Here is a 19,349-nt window from a genome sequence, read left to right on the forward strand (position 1 = left end):
TAGCTGCACATGCAGGGTTTGACATGAGATCATATGAGGTGTGATCTCAGGTATAAGACTCTGTCTTTCTTTTGTTTGGGGCAGAACTCAGGAGAGACATCAGTTGTATGTTTGACTTCTAATTATCTCAATTTTCTATATGCACATTATGAGTATTCCTTATTTGTTAAGTAAATAACGGAGCCCAGAAAAGTGGAACCAACACAACCATTAACATGACTACGGGAAAGAAGAGAGAGAAAGAAAGAGAGAGAGAGAGAAAGAGAGAAAGAGAGAGAGACAGTTATTGTTACACCGCTTTCTCATAGATCCAGTTATGATTTGTGCCACATTTGTCGTCATTCCATGTCTTTACATGGTCAGCTTGTCTATAGTATATCTCAACACAGTCCTCCTGCCCTCTATCATCAGGCTGTCCTGCTCCCCAGTACCTAAACAACACAGAGAACCAGACAGTCAGACACTGTGGTAAAAACATCCTCCTCGGTTATAGACATAGTCCTATGTTCTCAGGTTTAAAGACACACTCTGTAAGATGATCATACATTATCAAGAATTGGCCATCAACACATTTATTTCACTCTTTCAGTTACATTTTCATATGTAATTATTAAAAAATTCAAGGCACTCGCACATCTGAGCAATCTTATTTGCAGGTGCATGGCAACAATTGAACAAGATGAAGGAAAAAGGAAACCGCACACTGCTCTTGATAGTATCACTGATATTTAATAAGCTTTACGTTTCGGCCTCACGGCCTTCGTCAGAGCTTTGTAATATGTAATTATTACCTGGTTTCTATAATACATCTATAGTTCTCATTGAATGACATTCATGAGTAGGAACATACATTTTGATGAACATGATTGGAAGCAATTTATCATTGTTTTGTATCTCCATATCACAAGGTAAAATGGTCAAATATCTCCCCCTGTGGTCAGTGGGGTGCCGTCCACTCACTTCCAGGTCCCCTCAGTAACTGAGTCAGTCAGACCAATCCAGGTTCTCATGTGGAGGTTGAAGATAAATGGTCGGTTGTTGAGAAAGATAAAAAACGGTCACTTAATATATTTTTTAAAACTGCCCACATATTAGTGTACTGATGAAAATACTCAACCTCTCTCACACACCTGTTCCTCTATGCTGTTTATGATCACCAGTTCTGCTCCTCTCTTCCCCCCCCCCCCTCTCTCTCTCTCCTCACACCTTCCTCTCCTCTCTCACCCCTCCCGCTTTCTCTCCCCCCCTCTCTCTCGCTCCTGTTCCTCTCTGTGGTTTATGATCACCAGCACTGCTTCTCTCGCCTCCCAGGTTCTCTTCTCAGTAGAGAGGAAGTACAAACTGTAGTCAAAGTTTCTCCATCCCTTTTGAAAATGCTGCTCTGTTGTAGAGCAAAGGTGTACACATTGAGAAACATAGTGTAACGGCCATCGTAGTGATTGGACCAAAATGCAGCGGGTTGACTGCTCATCTTAACTTTTATTGAAAAAAAACCGCACGACAGTCTTGCAGGCTACACACAGCAGTGCAAAAACAACTTCCCACAAAGACAGGTGGAAAAAGGGCTACCTAAGTATGACTCCCAATCAGTGACAACGATGTACAGCTGTCCCTGATTGAGAGCCATACCAGGCCAAAACAAAGAAATACAACTCCTAGAAGGGAACGTAAAAATATAAAGACCATACAACTAACCCCAAAATCCCAACAACACAAACCAAACACACCCTGCCACGCCCTGACCAAACTACAATAACAAATAACCCCTTAAACTGGTCAGGACGTGACACATAGCCAGTATCTTCATAAACCCATTGATATATAATTACTGTTGATTTTACTTCTAATTTATCACAGTTTATATCTCACCTATCACAAAAAGCTTTGCCTCTCTCTTTAGTCAGGTTGTTGTAACTGGTCTGTAGCTGGTCTCTCTCCTTAGTCAGAAGGCTGTTGCTGTCCTGTTGCTGGTCTCTCTCTGTTGAGTCGTGATGATCAATGACTCCATCTGTAAAAGGGAAAAGTTAATCAAACATGTAACTACCATACCATTGATAATTAAGTATGATTAAATAGGCTACATAAGTCTCAGTGACAACATACTAAACTTACAGTAGACAGACAGGCCTATGATCCCAGCCAGTAGGAGAACACACAGCAGCCCCAGACACACTGCAGCAACTCCAGAGGGTCTCTTCCACCACTGAACATGTACTGAATAACACATTAAAGTAAGATCTTTAGTAATGCGTTTTCCTTTATCATCCAGGATTGGGACAAATAAAGCTATAGTTCTATAGGGTAATCTCACTTGTTTAATGTGTGTTTTTTGTGGGGGTTTTTCCCGCGTTATTTGTAACTTATTTTGTACATAATGTTGCTGCAACCATATCTTACGGCAAAAAAGAGCTTCTCAATATCAGGACAGCGATCACTCACCTCGGATTAGACGATGATTTTTTCTATAACAAAGACGACGCACAAGACATTCTCCAAACACCCCACAGGACCGGCATCCCCATTATTTGCATGAGGAAGCGACACAGGTACAGAGGACAAAGAGCCGGATGCCTAGTCAGGACCTGGCGAAGGCGACTGGGAAAGCTGCCTTTACCGTCAATACTACACGCCAACGCGCAATCATTGGACAATAAATTAGACGAGGTACGATCACGAATATCCTACTAACGGGACATCAAAAACGGTAATATCCTATGTTTCACGTAATCGTGGCTGAATGACGACATGGATATTCAGCTAGCGGGATACACGCTGGACTGGCAAGATCGAACAGCACACTCCGATAAGACAAGTGGGGGCGGTCTGTGCATATTTGTAAACAGCTGGTGCACGAAATCTAAGGAAGTCTCTCGCCTGAAGCGGATTATATTGTGATAAATTGCAGGCCAAACTACTTGCCTAGAGAATTCTCAGCTATACTTTTCGTGGCTGTTTATTTACCACCACAGACAGATGCTGGCAATAAGACCACACTCAGTGAGCTGTATTAAGGAAATAAGCAAACAGGAAACCACTCACCCAGAGGCGGCGCTCCTAGTGGCCTGAGACTTTAATGCAGGGAAACTTAAATCAGTTCTTCCAACTTTCTATCAACATGTTAAATGTGCAACCAGACGGAAAACAATTCTAGATCACCTGTACTCCACACACAGAGACGCATATAAAGCTCTCCCTCGCCCTCCATTTGTGTCACGATCGTCTGAAGGAGTAGACCAAGGCGCAGCGTACTTAGAGTTCCACATGTTTAACTTCTCTAGGGTAGGGTGCAGTATTTTGACATCCGGATGAAAGGCGTGCCCAAATTAAACTGCCTGCTACTCAGACTGGGGGTGTTCTTTTCGATTTATTTCTATGTTTGGGATTAAGTATGGTTCCCAATTAGAGGCAGCTGATTATCGTTGTCTCTAATTGGGGATTATACTTAAGGTGTCCCTGTTCCCACCTGCTTTTGTGGGATATTGTTTGTGCTTGTGCTTGTGCTTGTTGCACCACGTAAGTCACATTTCGTTGCTTGTTTATTGTTTTGTTAAGAAGTTTTCACTTAATAAAAGGATGTGGAACTCAAATCACGCTGCGCCTTGGTCCATCCATTATCACGAGCGTGACAATAATATACTTCTTGATATGACTCCCACCAGCCTTAGTTTGATAATATACCACATGATATGACTCCCACCACCCAAATTCTTATTTACAATGACAGCTTAGGAACATTGGGTTAACTGTGGCAAAACCACAGATTTTTACCTTGTCAGCTCAGGCATTCGATCTAGCAACCTTCCGCTTACTGGCCCAACGCTCTAACCATCATGCTACCTGCCGCCCCAACTGGGATGGATCCAGAGGCAAATGTGGCTTACCAGTGAACCTCCAGGTGTTCACCATTAATACTGTGTCCATGACTGATGCAACCCGAAAAAGCATTAAAGGCAGAGTTAATGAGTACTTGAGGTCACTGAGAAAGTCTTGACATGGCCTGCTCTCCCTTATGTAAGGAATTAAGCATCTTTGCCATGTTTACCTTGTACTGTAGGCTATGTTTACTTGTTAGACTGCACAGTAGCTTATTAAACATATGCATTTTGAAATAGTAAAAAAGATTATAATAATCAATAACATGTTTCTACCAGAGTGTGTTTTTGGTTGATGGCCAATATTAAATACAGTTAAATGCATGTGTGAATTAAATTGCTTTATTGTTTCATTATTTAAGGCTCCTTTCTCTTCTATGTGCTGGAGTTATTTTAAGAATAAAGTAGGCTAATGAAGGCAACAAATTGTTGCTTTCTGAAACTCCCAAAGTCATCCAATTGTTACAATAGGATTTGAAGCAAAAGCCTACCCGCGTATGGTCAACTATTTCAGCAGCGTTTTGTGCTGCTCTGAGACAAGCAAGACTACTTAATAAACATATACATTTAAAAAAAGTAATTCAATAATATATTTATTTTTGTACCACTGTAGATGTTGCAGTCAGTCAGAGATGAGTCCTATTGTAAAGTGTAGCCTAAAGAAAAAAATAGGCAAACTTGCAATGTATTCAAAGCTTAAGTACTCTAAAACCAGATTTGCCCAACCCCTACAAATATATTCATTTATTATTATTATTTTTATTATTATTATAATTGTATAAAAGCCCATTAGATAATAATTTAGAATCCTCTAAATGCAATTAGATCTACTACTGTAATTTGTGGATCTGTATTGATCTGCAAGTATTTTCATTTAGAGATTCCGGTAAACTCTTTGTTTCCTTTCATGTGTCCAACCAATTATTATTGGATTATTCACCATGGCAACCAATGAAATGTTTCTTAGTTAGGTTGGCTTGTTTTCAGAATTCACAGCCTTCTAGCTTGTGAAAAACAAAATGCCTCCAGCTGTCCATCACTACTGTAAATATAAAGAGTGGTTATAGAGGGTGCAACCGGTAAGAGAGAGAGAGGTCGAGAGAGAAAGAGATCGAGAGAGAGGTCGAGAGAGACAGAGAGGTCGAGAGAGAGAGAGAGAGGTCGAGAGAGAGAGAGAGAGACAGGTCGAAAGAGAGAGAGGTCGAGAGAGAGAGGTCGAGGAAGAGAGAGAGGATTGAAACACACACAGTAAAACGTGTAAATGAGTTCTGAGAGCCGATCTTTTATCGAACGATTAGTTTAATATTAAAAACTGTCAAATGCTTCTCAAAGATGCCCTGTGGTGGTCAAACTAGCACTAACTAGCATTAATGCAACAATGGTTGACACTTAAATAACGTGCCATAGAATTCTGTGGCAGCCCGCAAGTTGTGCTGCAGTATGATGCAACTTTTTAAGGAAGAACCACTGTAGGAGTTGGCAAGACATCATTAAACAGATCTGGGACTCTAGCTAGGGTTGGGTTAAGTTTAGGTAAGAAGAATTGTTTAGGGGTTGGAGTGAGGTTAGAAAACAAAATTCACTCCAGCAACCTTGTGTTATGCCTTCCATTCAACCCCAACTTATCACCTAGCAAGTGTATTTAACTCGCACTGGGCACTGTAAGCTCTGTCCACTGACCATTGAGCTTTATTTGAACCAATCACATTCATTATGTCCTTGAGGCAGAGCTGCCTTTAGGGCAAGATTTGAATATGGAATACTGTCCCTAACCAATCTGGATTGTTGTTTGAGGTTCAGGCTAAATCTCTATCACCTGTTCACATTCTTTTGACCAACCCTTTGTTCATCTGCTGGTGAATAAGAGAAAAAGCATTTAGCATTTCAATATACCAATGATCAATCCACAAACAACATGGAAGCTATCAAAAAACAAGGAAGATGAAGATGAAGGCACTTAAAATGCCTTTATTGTGGTCGTACGTTCAATGAAACAACATACAAAAAAATGAATGTAAAAGAAGAAACAGGAAAACAATGGAACATATTATCTCCAATATTGTATGTATACTGCATAACTTTGCTCTTCAATAAAACATATTTGTTCATTGAACAATATATTATAGAATGGGTTGCCAGATGGTGGTGTCATACATGACCGATGACATCACAATGGTCTTTAAGCCAATTTGAACAATGGGTTAATGTGGATATGTATCAGTCTTCATTGGTTATTGACATGGCTTGTTTCTGCTGGTGCAAAAAGGTATGAAATCAGGTCATTTAATCGATTAACAACTACTTAAATTCTGGAGTAGTATTTTTCTCTTAGACCTAGTGGGAAGAATAAAAGTACATTCTGATTGACAAATGCATAAAAAGTGTACATGAAATGTACATGAAGTTCGGCTGTTGCAAATGCCACTCAATGTAACCTGTCTATTCTGTGTTATATGAGGTTTAGGATAGATAGCTAAGTTCCTCTCGGTTAGGCCTACCTTTTCCTATTCCGATGACCCCCCCCTCTTCCATTTGCTGGGGATCGGTGAAAAGGGTATTTTTTTCAGCACTATCACATTTTCTTGTCAACAGAAAAAACGTCATAAAGCAAATTCAGTTGATGTAGAGCAGAAGACAAGAAAGAAGAATGAGAGTGGCACTTCATCCCCCTCTCCAATTCCATCTGACCGTTCTGAACGGAATGCCTCCGTCACCTCTGACCCTTCACCCTCTGACCAACTCTCCTCCCTCCATCCACCTTCCTCTCCTGTTAAATGTTCCTCTCAGCCTTGCTCTCCTGCTAAACAGCCCTCTGTACCCCGGTCACCTGCCAAACACCCTTCCCCAGTGAAATCCTCTCCAGTGGTGTCCCTCCCTAGTTCTCCCTCTCCTACCAACCCTCTGGACTGTCATGGAGACACCAGCCATGAGGGCACAACAGTCAGGTAATTCAAACAAAAAGTACAGTGCCATCCTAGAGTCTCTTTAGAGAGTTGGGTTTAGAGCTACAAGACCAGGGCCAGTGTTTATCAAGAGTATGAGTGCTAATCTAGGATCAGGTCCTCTCTTTCCATAATAATCAGATTTTTAATGTTCTAAAAGGCAAACTGATCCTAGATCAGACTCCTACTCTGAGAAACTCTATAAACACAGTCCCAGAAAGTTATTTTCCACAAACTGTAGTTTTAGGCTCTTCTGTCCACATCTAGTGGATAAAGAGAGTACTAACCTATTGCCCTGGTCTACTTGGTACACTGCATTTATATGGACAGCAATACATGCGTAACTACTCAGACTGTGTTTATAGTACAGTATAGTATTTAATAGAGAGACTGCGTAGAGTGATACGATCTCTGTTTTGGAGGCTTTAGACCTGTTTATCTCCTTCCTCCAGACCTCTGTCTCTTCTGGACCACTCTAGCCCAAGGCCCCAGAGGCCAGTCTCAGCCACCAGAAGCATGAGTCTTCCCAGGGCCAGCTCAGCCACCAGAGGGTCAGAAGAGACCCAGGGGGCCAGAGGAGAACGGGGGGCACTGGTCAACATGGAACTTCTTGGGTAAACCACAACACACCACAAATGCATTGAATATAAGTTCTTTATTGTTTAGAGATCAATGTCTGATATACTTTGGGGATAGGGCTTACTATCAAGCATGTCAGTTTTATTAGATATTTATAAAGAAATTAATTATAACAATCTTGGCCTAAAGGACATCCACTTCTTTGTGTACTCACATAATTACATATAATTTTTCCATGACCAAGATGGCTGCCATTATCATCACTTGACAGAGTTATGAAGGTTTATGACATAGGCCACTCTATGTGTCTAGGGTATTGTATATCTATGTGTGTACTGATGGCTGCTTTTTCTTCACAGGTTGCCTAACATTGGCAACACTTGCTTCCTTAACGCCATCCTGCAGTGTCTCCTGGTCCTGCCTTCCTTCTTAAAGAAAATCCTGCACCAGGAACAACTCTGGAGCTCCTCCCCCTTCTCCAACCTGCTCAGGTAAAGGAAGGATCAAAAGCAGACACTTCCCCACACACCCATTATTTGTGGTCATGAATTTGCATGCGACTTCTATACAAAGTGTTTGTCGTAGCAGGTTAGGAGAGCATTTTTGCTAAATCTAACACTTTTCCTAACCTTAACTCCTTCATATTTTGCTGTGTATGTATTTTTTATTTTTTTCCTTTTTTTTTATTTTTTCGGAATCTTCATAAACCAGAGGAACAACAATGATACAATGATTATGATGTAAACATTAGTAGGCCAACTTGGAAAGTGTAGAATTACTATTTTCCCATAATGCTCAATGACTGAACATTCCACATTACCGTGGGAAATTGGTAGTTTTTTAAAATGCTCTGGAATTGAGAGCAGTATCCAAACCAAATATCTTAGGAGAATAAACAACACATTTTTGTTGTTTTGATCATTGTCCGTCCTCAAAGGTGAAATTGCATTGAATCGAATGAATCATTTCTAATGATGAGGTGCCGTTAGATAAAACATATTTGGATATACTCATCTGCCTCTTTAGGCGTAAGCCAGTAGGTTGACACCATCCAGTCAGCTGCTAATTTACTCTCTGTCTCCCCTACAGGTGTCTGTCTGATGTGTACCGTTCGAGTCTACCTGACAGTGGAGCAAACCAGGCCTCAAAAGCAGACCTCATGTGGAAGGTCAAGTACTCCTTGTCGGGATATGATTTGAAATATCTGGGGGACACGCAACAGGTAACTGAGGCACTACTCTCTTGTGTACGTGCGCTCTTTTTGCAAGGGTTCATTTTATCTTCTTCATTTGCTTTTATCTTGGTATGTTTCTTTCTCTCCGCATCATAGGACGCACACGAGTTACTTGTGAACATGCTGTGTCAGCTGAAGGAGGAGGGCATGATACTGAAGACACTCGGGGTGAGCTATACCTGCCCTGTTTCCCAGCTGGAGTTCCAGCTTGTGTCGGTGCGCACATGTACCAGGTAAGAGCTCCCATTGGTTGTAATGTATCTACTGAGAACATGATATTTCTACAAATAATATTACAAAACACATGGCATAACAGAAACATTGTAGACACCTGAAACAGAAACAGACTTGAAGCATTTTTCTTCTCTTTGTCCTGCTTCTGAAGCTGTGGGCGCGAGTCGTCCACCAGAGAGGACTACAACCACCTCTCATTGGACTTCAGCCCTGAGCGCACCTTGCAGAGCAGCCTAGCACTCACTTTCAAAGTCAGCACTTAGGGCTCAGACCTGCATGTAGAGACTAACACCCAGGGCAAGCTGCCCACTGCCTCAGAATACGCTATCTTATTATTGTAGTGGTATCATTCATTTTGTAATGCTTTTGTTTCTAACCCAGGGTGAAAAGGTTGAATTCAAATGTGAGGGCTGTAAAGGACTCCACGCCACAAAGGTGGAGCTTTTCCACACACTGCCTCTGTGAGTTGTCCCTTTATAACCTCTCATAGGACTAGCAGTGTGTAATGAAATGAGTGGTCATTGTGTCCTGAGCCTTTAGGAGTAGTTACCTTCCTGAGCAGGTTGTAGGACTTAGTGATGAGCACCACCCAACACATTTCACTCATCTGTTATTTTGTTGAGTGGTTTCATTGTCTGTCTGTTCATCTCTCTTCCTCTCTGTCTCTGGGCAGTGTGCTGGTTCTGCATCTGAAGAGGTTTGGAGGACCTGGGGGGTTGGAGAAGCTGGAGGCTCCTCTTTTGTTTCCTTCGGAGCTGAGGCTCTCCACCCTCTGTGGGGACATGGTGCCACACCTGCACAGTGCCAGCCCACAGGCCCTCACCAACCTGGCCCCCAGCATCCAGGGGTCCATCCCCCAGACCCTCACCAGCCAAGTCTCCAGCCCAGCTGGAGAGGCCAAAGACAGCACCCTCTGCTGTTCAGGTAGGTCATGACACCATAACACTATTCTTGCTCCAACACCACACAAACCATCCACTCCCAAAACGGTCCTGCTGACAGAGAAGCTGGAAGCTGCAATTTAAAATGTTTCTCAGACATCTTTAGTGATGCATTGGAGCTGTTTTAGTCCAGAGCATTTCAGACAAGTGACCACGTTTTCACAGCTCTTCATATGTATATTTGACCCCTCAGATTCAAATGACCAGGAACCAGAGAAAGTGCTGCTGACAGCCTCAGTGGTGAGAAGAGAGAGAGAGATAGAGTGAAACCAGTGAAAAATAAGTTATGACAGAACACTGAGATAGTTATGAGGAGAACACGATGTAGTAGACCTCCTGTAGTAGACTAGTACTGTAGTAGACTGTAGACAGTGTGGTGGACTGTAGAGGAAATGACAGTCCCATGATCACATGTGTTTTCTTACAGAAGCAGCAGCCAGTGAAGTCAGTGAATGGATCAGCCTTACCTCAGGTTTTCACCCCGAAAGTAACGGGCAGGTGGAGAGAGTGAACCAGGATGTGGCTAGGTTTCTGAGGTCTTATTGCCAGGACCGGCCGGGGGAGTGGGCGGAGTTTGTGCCCTGGGCAGAAATGGCTCAGAACTCGCTCCGCCACTCCTCCACTAACCTCTCTCCCTTTCAGTGCGTGTTGGGGTATCAGCCGGTTCTGGCCCCTTGGCATCAGAGTCAGACCGAGGCTCCTGCGGTCGACCACTGGTTCCGGCGTGCGGAGGAGACCTGGGATGCCGCTCACGTCCACCTTCAGCGCGCCGTACGACGTCAGAAAGTTGCCGCAGACCGTCACCACAGTGAGGCCCCGGTGTTCGGACCGGGGGACAGGGTCTGGATCTCGAACTGAAACCTGCCCCTCCGCCTGCCCTGCCGGAAGCTGAGTTCGCGGTTTGTGGGGCCGTTTAAAGTCCTGAGGAGATTGAACGAGGTATGTTGTAAACCTGTAGCGCTAGCAGAACGCCTTGCCAATATCCAATGGAAGAACGTGGCGTGAAATACAAAAACCTCAAATGCAATAATTTCAATTTTTCAAACATAGGACTATTTTACACCATTTTAAAGACAAGACTCTCGTTAATCTAACCACATTGTCCGATTTCAAAAAGGCTTTACAGCGAAAGCAAAACATTAGATTATGTTAGGAGAGTACATAGCCAAAAATAATCACACAGCCATTTTCCAAGCAAGCATATATGTCACAAAAACCCAAAACACAGTTAAATGAAGCACTAACCTTTGATGATCCTCGTCAGATGACACTCCTAGGACATTATGTTATACAATACACGCATGTTTTTGTTCAATCAAGTTCATATTTATATCAAGCAACAGCTTTTTACATTGGCGTGTTGTCACGCCCTGACCTGAGAGAGCCTTTTTATGTCTCTATTTAGGTTTGGTCAGAGTGTGATTTGGGTGGGCATTCTATGTCCATGTTTCTATGTTTGGGATTTCTTTGTTTCGGCCGGGTATGGCTCTCAATCAGGAACAGCTGTATATCGTTGTTGCTGATTGGGAGTCATACTTAGGCAGCCTGTTTTTCCTTTGGGTTTTGTGGGTAGATGTTTTCTGTATAGCTACTTTGCCTTATGGAACTGTGTAGTCGTTGTTTTGTTTATTTTGTAAGTGTTCACTTTTCTCAATATTAAAAAGATGAGCATTCATATTCCCGCTGCGTTTTGGTCCTGTGTTCACGACGACCGTTACACGTGTGATGTTCAGAAAATGTATTCCCACCGAAAACTTCAGTGAATTTACTAAATTACTCATCATAAACGTTGACAAAATACATAACAATTACTTTAAGAATTATAGATACAGAACTCCTTTATGTAACAGCTATGTCAGATTTTAAAATAGCTTTTCGGCGAAAGCACATTTTGCAATATTCTGAGTACATAGCTCGGCCATCATGGCTAGCTATTTTGACACCCGCCAAGTTCGGGGCACACTAAACTCAGAATTAGTATTAGAAAAATTGGATTACCTTTGCTGATCTTCGTCAGAATGCACTTCCAGGACTGCTACTTCCACAAGAAATGTTGTTTTGTTCCAAATAATCCATAGTTATGTCCAAATACCTCCGTTTTGTTTGTGCGTTCAGGTCACTATCCAAAGCGTAACACGTGAGTGCATTTCGAGACAAAAAAATTCAAAATGTTCCATTACCGTACTTAGAAGCATTTCAAACGCTGTTTAAAATCAATTTGTATGGTATTTTTCTCGTAAAATAGCGATAATATTCCAACCGGACAATTGTGTATTCATTCAAAGAGGAAAATAAAAAAACAGCGTGGTCGCGTGAACGCGCCTATCCAATCTCTTTGTCACCAGGCAGACCACTGAGAAACTGAGCTTCTTTACTCTGCCCAGAGACAGGAGATGCCTCAATTGGCTTTAGAGAGCCAATGGAAGCCTTAGAAAGTGCTACGTAACCCCACAGATACTGTAGTTTCGATAGAGAATCAAAAGAAGAACTACAAATTCTCAGACAGGCCACTTCCTGCTTAGATTTATCTCAGGTTTTTGCCTGCCATATGAGTTATTTTATACTCATATACACCATTCAAACAGTTTTAGAAACTTCAGAGTGTTTTCTATCCAAATCTACTAATAATATGCATATTCTCATTTCTGGTTAAGAGTAGTAACCAGTTTAAATCGGGTACGTTTTTTTTCATCCGGCCGTGTAAATACTGCCCCCTATTTAAAGCTTCCCACAAATTACGGCATTAACCCCTCATTCCATGTGTCTCTCCTCAGGCCGGTGGTGGCTGGCCCGCTCCAGGAGGCCGAGGTGCGGGAGGTTCCTCCGCCCCCTCTGGACATTGAGGGGTGCCCGGCGTATTCCGTTAGATCCATCCTGGATTCGAGACGTCGGGCGAGGGGCCTTCAGTACCTCATGGACTGGGAGGGGTATGGTCCGGAGGAGAGATATTGGGTTCTGGTGGAGGATGTTTTAGATCCTTCTCTGCTACGAGAGTTCCATCGTCTCCGTACGGATCACCCTGCACCTCATCCTCCGGGGCGTCCCCGAGGCCGGTGTCGACACACTGCTGGAGCCGCATGTCGGGGGGGGGGGGGGGGGTTAAAGTTGATTTTGGGGGTTGTCTAAAGACCCCCACCATTGATTATGTTGTTATTAATTTGCTTACGTGCCATTGTACTTATGCTCACTGTATAGCCGAATATTGAGGCCTCTGTGTCTAGCTGTCTGCCAAAACCAGCAGCCCGGCGTATGTGAGAAAAGGTGTGAAAAGGGACTGAGGGTGATAGCGAGACAGCGTCTGTTTTTCTCTGAAACAAGGGCAGATTTGCATACTGCTGAGACAGGTTCTCAGAAACCTTGTGTTAAGAATAACTTGTTCTTTTAGCTGCACATGCAGGGTTTGACATGAGATCATATGAGGTGTGATCTCAGGTATAAGACTCTGTCTTTCTTTTGTTTGGGGCAGAACTCAGGAGAGACATCAGTTGTATGTTTGACTTCTAATTATCTCAATTTTCTATATGCACATTATGAGTATTCCTTATTTGTTAAGTAAATAACGGAGCCCAGAAAAGTGGAACCAACACAACCATTAACATGACTACGGGAAAGAAGAGAGAGAAAGAAAGAGAGAGAGAGAGAAAGAGAGAAAGAGAGAGAGACAGTTATTGTTACACCGCTTTCTCATAGATCCAGTTATGATTTGTGCCACATTTGTCGTCATTCCATGTCTTTACATGGTCAGCTTGTCTATAGTATATCTCAACACAGTCCTCCTGCCCTCTATCATCAGGCTGTCCTGCTCCCCAGTACCTAAACAACACAGAGAACCAGACAGTCAGACACTGTGGTAAAAACATCCTCCTCGGTTATAGACATAGTCCTATGTTCTCAGGTTTAAAGACACACTCTGTAAGATGATCATACATTATCAAGAATTGGCCATCAACACATTTATTTCACTCTTTCAGTTACATTTTCATATGTAATTATTAAAAAATTCAAGGCACTCGCACATCTGAGCAATCTTATTTGCAGGTGCATGGCAACAATTGAACAAGATGAAGGAAAAAGGAAACCGCACACTGCTCTTGATAGTATCACTGATATTTAATAAGCTTTACGTTTCGGCCTCACGGCCTTCGTCAGAGCTTTGTAATATGTAATTATTACCTGGTTTCTATAATACATCTATAGTTCTCATTGAATGACATTCATGAGTAGGAACATACATTTTGATGAACATGATTGGAAGCAATTTATCATTGTTTTGTATCTCCATATCACAAGGTAAAATGGTCAAATATCTCCCCCTGTGGTCAGTGGGGTGCCGTCCACTCACTTCCAGGTCCCCTCAGTAACTGAGTCAGTCAGACCAATCCAGGTTCTCATGTGGAGGTTGAAGATAAATGGTCGGTTGTTGAGAAAGATAAAAAACGGTCACTTAATATATTTTTTAAAACTGCCCACATATTAGTGTACTGATGAAAATACTCAACCTCTCTCACACACCTGTTCCTCTATGCTGTTTATGATCACCAGTTCTGCTCCTCTCTTCCCCCCCCCCCTCTCTCTCTCTCCTCACACCTTCCTCTCCTCTCTCACCCCTCCCGCTTTCTCTCCCCCCCTCTCTCTCGCTCCTGTTCCTCTCTGTGGTTTATGATCACCAGCACTGCTTCTCTCGCCTCCCAGGTTCTCTTCTCAGTAGAGAGGAAGTACAAACTGTAGTCAAAGTTTCTCCATCCCTTTTGAAAATGCTGCTCTGTTGTAGAGCAAAGGTGTACACATTGAGAAACATAGTGTAACGGCCATCGTAGTGATTGGACCAAAATGCAGCGGGTTGACTGCTCATCTTAACTTTTATTGAAAAAAAACCGCACGACAGTCTTGCAGGCTACACACAGCAGTGCAAAAACAACTTCCCACAAAGACAGGTGGAAAAAGGGCTACCTAAGTATGACTCCCAATCAGTGACAACGATGTACAGCTGTCCCTGATTGAGAGCCATACCAGGCCAAAACAAAGAAATACAACTCCTAGAAGGGAACGTAAAAATATAAAGACCATACAACTAACCCCAAAATCCCAACAACACAAACCAAACACACCCTGCCACGCCCTGACCAAACTACAATAACAAATAACCCCTTAAACTGGTCAGGACGTGACACATAGCCAGTATCTTCATAAACCCATTGATATATAATTACTGTTGATTTTACTTCTAATTTATCACAGTTTATATCTCACCTATCACAAAAAGCTTTGCCTCTCTCTTTAGTCAGGTTGTTGTAACTGGTCTGTAGCTGGTCTCTCTCCTTAGTCAGAAGGCTGTTGCTGTCCTGTTGCTGGTCTCTCTCTGTTGAGTCGTGATGATCAATGACTCCATCTGTAAAAGGGAAAAGTTAATCAAACATGTAACTACCATACCATTGATAATTAAGTATGATTAAATAGGCTACATAAGTCTCAGTGACAACATACTAAACTTACAGTAGACAGACAGGCCTATGATCCCAGCCAGTAGGAGAACACACAGCAGCCCCAGACACACTGCAGCAACTCCAGAGGGTCTCTTCCACCACTGAACATGTACTGAATAACACATTAAAGTAAGATCTTTAGTAATGCGTTTTCCTTTATCATCCAGGATTGGGACAAATAAAGCTATAGTTCTATAGGGTAATCTCACTTGTTTAATGTGTGTTTTTTGTGGGGGTTTTTCCCGCGTTATTTGTAACTTATTTTGTACATAATGTTGCTGCAACCATATCTTACGGCAAAAAAGAGCTTCTCAATATCAGGACAGCGATCACTCACCTCGGATTAGACGATGATTTTTTCTATAACAAAGACGACGCACAAGACATTCTCCAAACACCCCACAGGACCGGCATCCCCATTATTTGCATGAGGAAGCGACACAGGTACAGAGGACAAAGAGCCGGATGCCTAGTCAGGACCTGGCGAAGGCGACTGGGAAAGCTGCCTTTACCGTCAATACTACACGCCAACGCGCAATCATTGGACAATAAATTAGACGAGGTACGATCACGAATATCCTACTAACGGGACATCAAAAACGGTAATATCCTATGTTTCACGTAATCGTGGCTGAATGACGACATGGATATTCAGCTAGCGGGATACACGCTGGACTGGCAAGATCGAACAGCACACTCCGATAAGACAAGTGGGGGCGGTCTGTGCATATTTGTAAACAGCTGGTGCACGAAATCTAAGGAAGTCTCTCGCCTGAAGCGGATTATATTGTGATAAATTGCAGGCCAAACTACTTGCCTAGAGAATTCTCAGCTATACTTTTCGTGGCTGTTTATTTACCACCACAGACAGATGCTGGCAATAAGACCACACTCAGTGAGCTGTATTAAGGAAATAAGCAAACAGGAAACCACTCACCCAGAGGCGGCGCTCCTAGTGGCCTGAGACTTTAATGCAGGGAAACTTAAATCAGTTCTTCCAACTTTCTATCAACATGTTAAATGTGCAACCAGACGGAAAACAATTCTAGATCACCTGTACTCCACACACAGAGACGCATATAAAGCTCTCCCTCGCCCTCCATTTGTGTCACGATCGTCTGAAGGAGTAGACCAAGGCGCAGCGTACTTAGAGTTCCACATGTTTAACTTCTCTAGGGTAGGGTGCAGTATTTTGACATCCGGATGAAAGGCGTGCCCAAATTAAACTGCCTGCTACTCAGACTGGGGGTGTTCTTTTCGATTTATTTCTATGTTTGGGATTAAGTATGGTTCCCAATTAGAGGCAGCTGATTATCGTTGTCTCTAATTGGGGATTATACTTAAGGTGTCCCTGTTCCCACCTGCTTTTGTGGGATATTGTTTGTGCTTGTGCTTGTGCTTGTTGCACCACGTAAGTCACATTTCGTTGCTTGTTTATTGTTTTGTTAAGAAGTTTTCACTTAATAAAAGGATGTGGAACTCAAATCACGCTGCGCCTTGGTCCATCCATTATCACGAGCGTGACAATAATATACTTCTTGATATGACTCCCACCAGCCTTAGTTTGATAATATACCACATGATATGACTCCCACCACCCAAATTCTTATTTACAATGACAGCTTAGGAACATTGGGTTAACTGTGGCAAAACCACAGATTTTTACCTTGTCAGCTCAGGCATTCGATCTAGCAACCTCCCGCTTACTGGCCCAACGCTCTAACCATCATGCTACCTGCCGCCCCAACTGGGATGGATCCAGAGGCAAATGTGGCTTACCAGTGAACCTCCAGGTGTTCACCATTAATACTGTGTCCATGACTGATGCAACCCGAAAAAGCATTAAAGGCAGAGTTAATGAGTACTTGAGGTCACTGAGAAAGTCTTGACATGGCCTGCTCTCCCTTATGTAAGGAATTAAGCATCTTTGCCATGTTTACCTTGTACTGTAGGCTATGTTTACTTGTTAGACTGCACAGTAGCTTATTAAACATATGCATTTTGAAATAGTAAAAAAGATTATAATAATCAATAACATGTTTCTACCAGAGTGTGTTTTTGGTTGATGGCCAATATTAAATACAGTTAAATGCATGTGTGAATTAAATTGCTTTATTGTTTCATTATTTAAGGCTCCTTTCTCTTCTATGTGCTGGAGTTATTTTAAGAATAAAGTAGGCTAATGAAGGCAACAAATTGTTGCTTTCTGAAACTCCCAAAGTCATCCAATTGTTACAATAGGATTTGAAGCAAAAGCCTACCCGCGTATGGTCAACTATTTCAGCACCGTTTTGTGCTGCTCTGAGACAAGCAAGACTACTTAATAAACATATACATTTAAAAAAAGTAATTCAATAATATATTTATTTTTGTACCACTGTAGATGTTGCAGTCAGTCAGAGATGAGTCCTATTGTAAAGTGTAGCCTAAAGAAAAAAATAGGCAAACTTGCAATGTATTCAAAGCTTAAGTACTCTAAAACCAGATTTGCCCAACCCCTACAAATATATTCATTTATTATTATTATTTTTATTATTATTATAATTGTATAAAAGCCCATTAGATAATAATTTAGAATCCTCTAAATGCAATTAGATCTACTACTGGAATTTGTGGATCTGTATTGATCTGCAAGTATTTTCATTTAGAGATTCCGGTAAACTCTTTGTTTCCTTTCATGTGTCCAACCAATTATTATTGGATTATTCACCATGGCAACCAATGAAATGTTTCTTAGTTAGGTTGGCTTGTTTTCAGAATTCACAGCCTTCTAGCTTGTGAAAAACAAAATGCCTCCAGCTGTCCATCACTACTGTAAATATAAAGAGTGGTTATAGAGGGTGCAACCGGTAAGAGAGAGAGAGGTCGAGAGAGAAAGAGATCGAGAGAGAGGTCGAGAGAGAGAGGTCGAGAGAGAGAGAGAGAGACAGGTCGAAAGAGAGAGAGGTCGAGAGAGAGAGGTCGAGGAAGAGAGAGAGGATTGAAACACACACAGTAAAACGTGTAAATGAGTTCTGAGAGCCGATCTTTTATCGAACGATTAGTTTAATATTAAAAACTGTCAAATGCTTCTCAAAGATGCCCTGTGGTGGTCAAACTAGCACTAACTAGCATTAATGCAACAATGGTTGACACTTAAATAACGTGCCATAGAATTCTGTGGCAGCCCGCAAGTTGTGCTGCAGTATGATGCAACTTTTTAAGGAAGAACCACTGTAGGAGTTGGCAAGACATCATTAAACAGATCTGGGACTCTAGCTAGGGTTGGGTTAAGTTTAGGTAAGAAGAATTGTTTAGGGGTTGGAGTGAGGTTAGAAAACAAAATTCACTCCAGCAACCTTGTGTTATGCCTTCCATTCAACCCCAACTTATCACCTAGCAAGTGTATTTAACTCGCACTGGGCACTGTAAGCTCTGTCCACTGACCATTGAGCTTTATTTGAACCAATCACATTCATTATGTCCTTGAGGCAGAGCTGCCTTTAGGGCAAGATTTGAATATGGAATACTGTCCCTAACCAATCTGGATTGTTGTTTGAGGTTCAGGCTAAATCTCTATCACCTGTTCACATTCTTTTGACCAACCCTTTGTTCATCTGCTGGTGAATAAGAGAAAAAGCATTTAGCATTTCAATATACCAATGACCAATCCACAAACAACATGGAAGCTATCAAAAAACAAGGAAGATGAAGATGAAGGCACTTAAAATGCCTTTATTGTGGTCGTACGTACAATGAAACAACATACAAAAAAATGAATGTAAAAGAAGAAACAGAAAAACAATGGAACATATTATCTCCAATATTGTATGTATACTGCATAACTTTGCTCTTCAATAAAACATATTTGTTCATTGAACAATATATTATAGAATGGGTTGCCAGATGGTGGTGTCATACATGACCGATGACATCACAATGGTCTTTAAGCCAATTTGAACAATGGGTTAATGTGGATATGTATCAGTCTTCATTGGTTATTGACATGGCTTGTTTCTGCTGGTGCAAAAAGGTATGTGTTCAGGTCATTTAATCGATTAACAACTATTTAAATTCTGGAGTAG

General features: G+C 42.0%; 1 protein-coding gene and 2 long non-coding RNA genes across 3 annotated transcripts; 1 reads left to right on the forward strand and 2 right to left on the reverse strand.

Annotated features, from left to right (window-relative positions):
• Nucleotides 1–713: 713 nt before the first annotated feature.
• Nucleotides 714–3,045, reverse strand: LOC106598324 (uncharacterized). The gene is made up of 3 exons (XR_001327160.3): nucleotides 2,440–3,045; nucleotides 2,113–2,214; nucleotides 714–2,008 (listed from the first exon to the last, which is right to left on the reverse strand). It is a non-coding gene; the product is annotated as an uncharacterized LOC106598324 (long non-coding RNA).
• A 1,791-nt stretch (nucleotides 3,046–4,836) lies between these two features.
• On the forward strand, nucleotides 4,837–10,977 carry LOC106602202 (ubiquitin carboxyl-terminal hydrolase 37). The gene is made up of 9 exons (XM_082978495.1): nucleotides 4,837–6,817; nucleotides 7,267–7,428; nucleotides 7,753–7,884; nucleotides 8,483–8,615; nucleotides 8,724–8,860; nucleotides 9,013–9,112; nucleotides 9,243–9,322; nucleotides 9,535–9,785; nucleotides 9,996–10,977. Exons 2-9 carry the CDS (start codon nucleotides 7,331–7,333, stop codon nucleotides 10,067–10,069), a joined length of 1,005 nt encoding a protein of 334 aa, XP_082834621.1. The 5' UTR covers nucleotides 4,837–6,817; nucleotides 7,267–7,330; the 3' UTR covers nucleotides 10,070–10,977.
• A 2,920-nt stretch (nucleotides 10,978–13,897) lies between these two features.
• Nucleotides 13,898–16,228, reverse strand: LOC106598676 (uncharacterized). Its single transcript, XR_001327260.3, has 3 exons — nucleotides 15,623–16,228; nucleotides 15,296–15,397; nucleotides 13,898–15,191 (listed from the first exon to the last, which is right to left on the reverse strand). It is a non-coding gene; the product is annotated as an uncharacterized LOC106598676 (long non-coding RNA).
• Nucleotides 16,229–19,349: the final 3,121 nt, after the last annotated feature.

The sequence above is a fragment of the Salmo salar genome, chromosome 08 (assembly GCF_965601325.2).
Source record: "Salmo salar chromosome 08, fSalSal1, whole genome shotgun sequence".
Taxonomy (NCBI): Eukaryota; Metazoa; Chordata; class Actinopteri; order Salmoniformes; family Salmonidae; genus Salmo; species Salmo salar.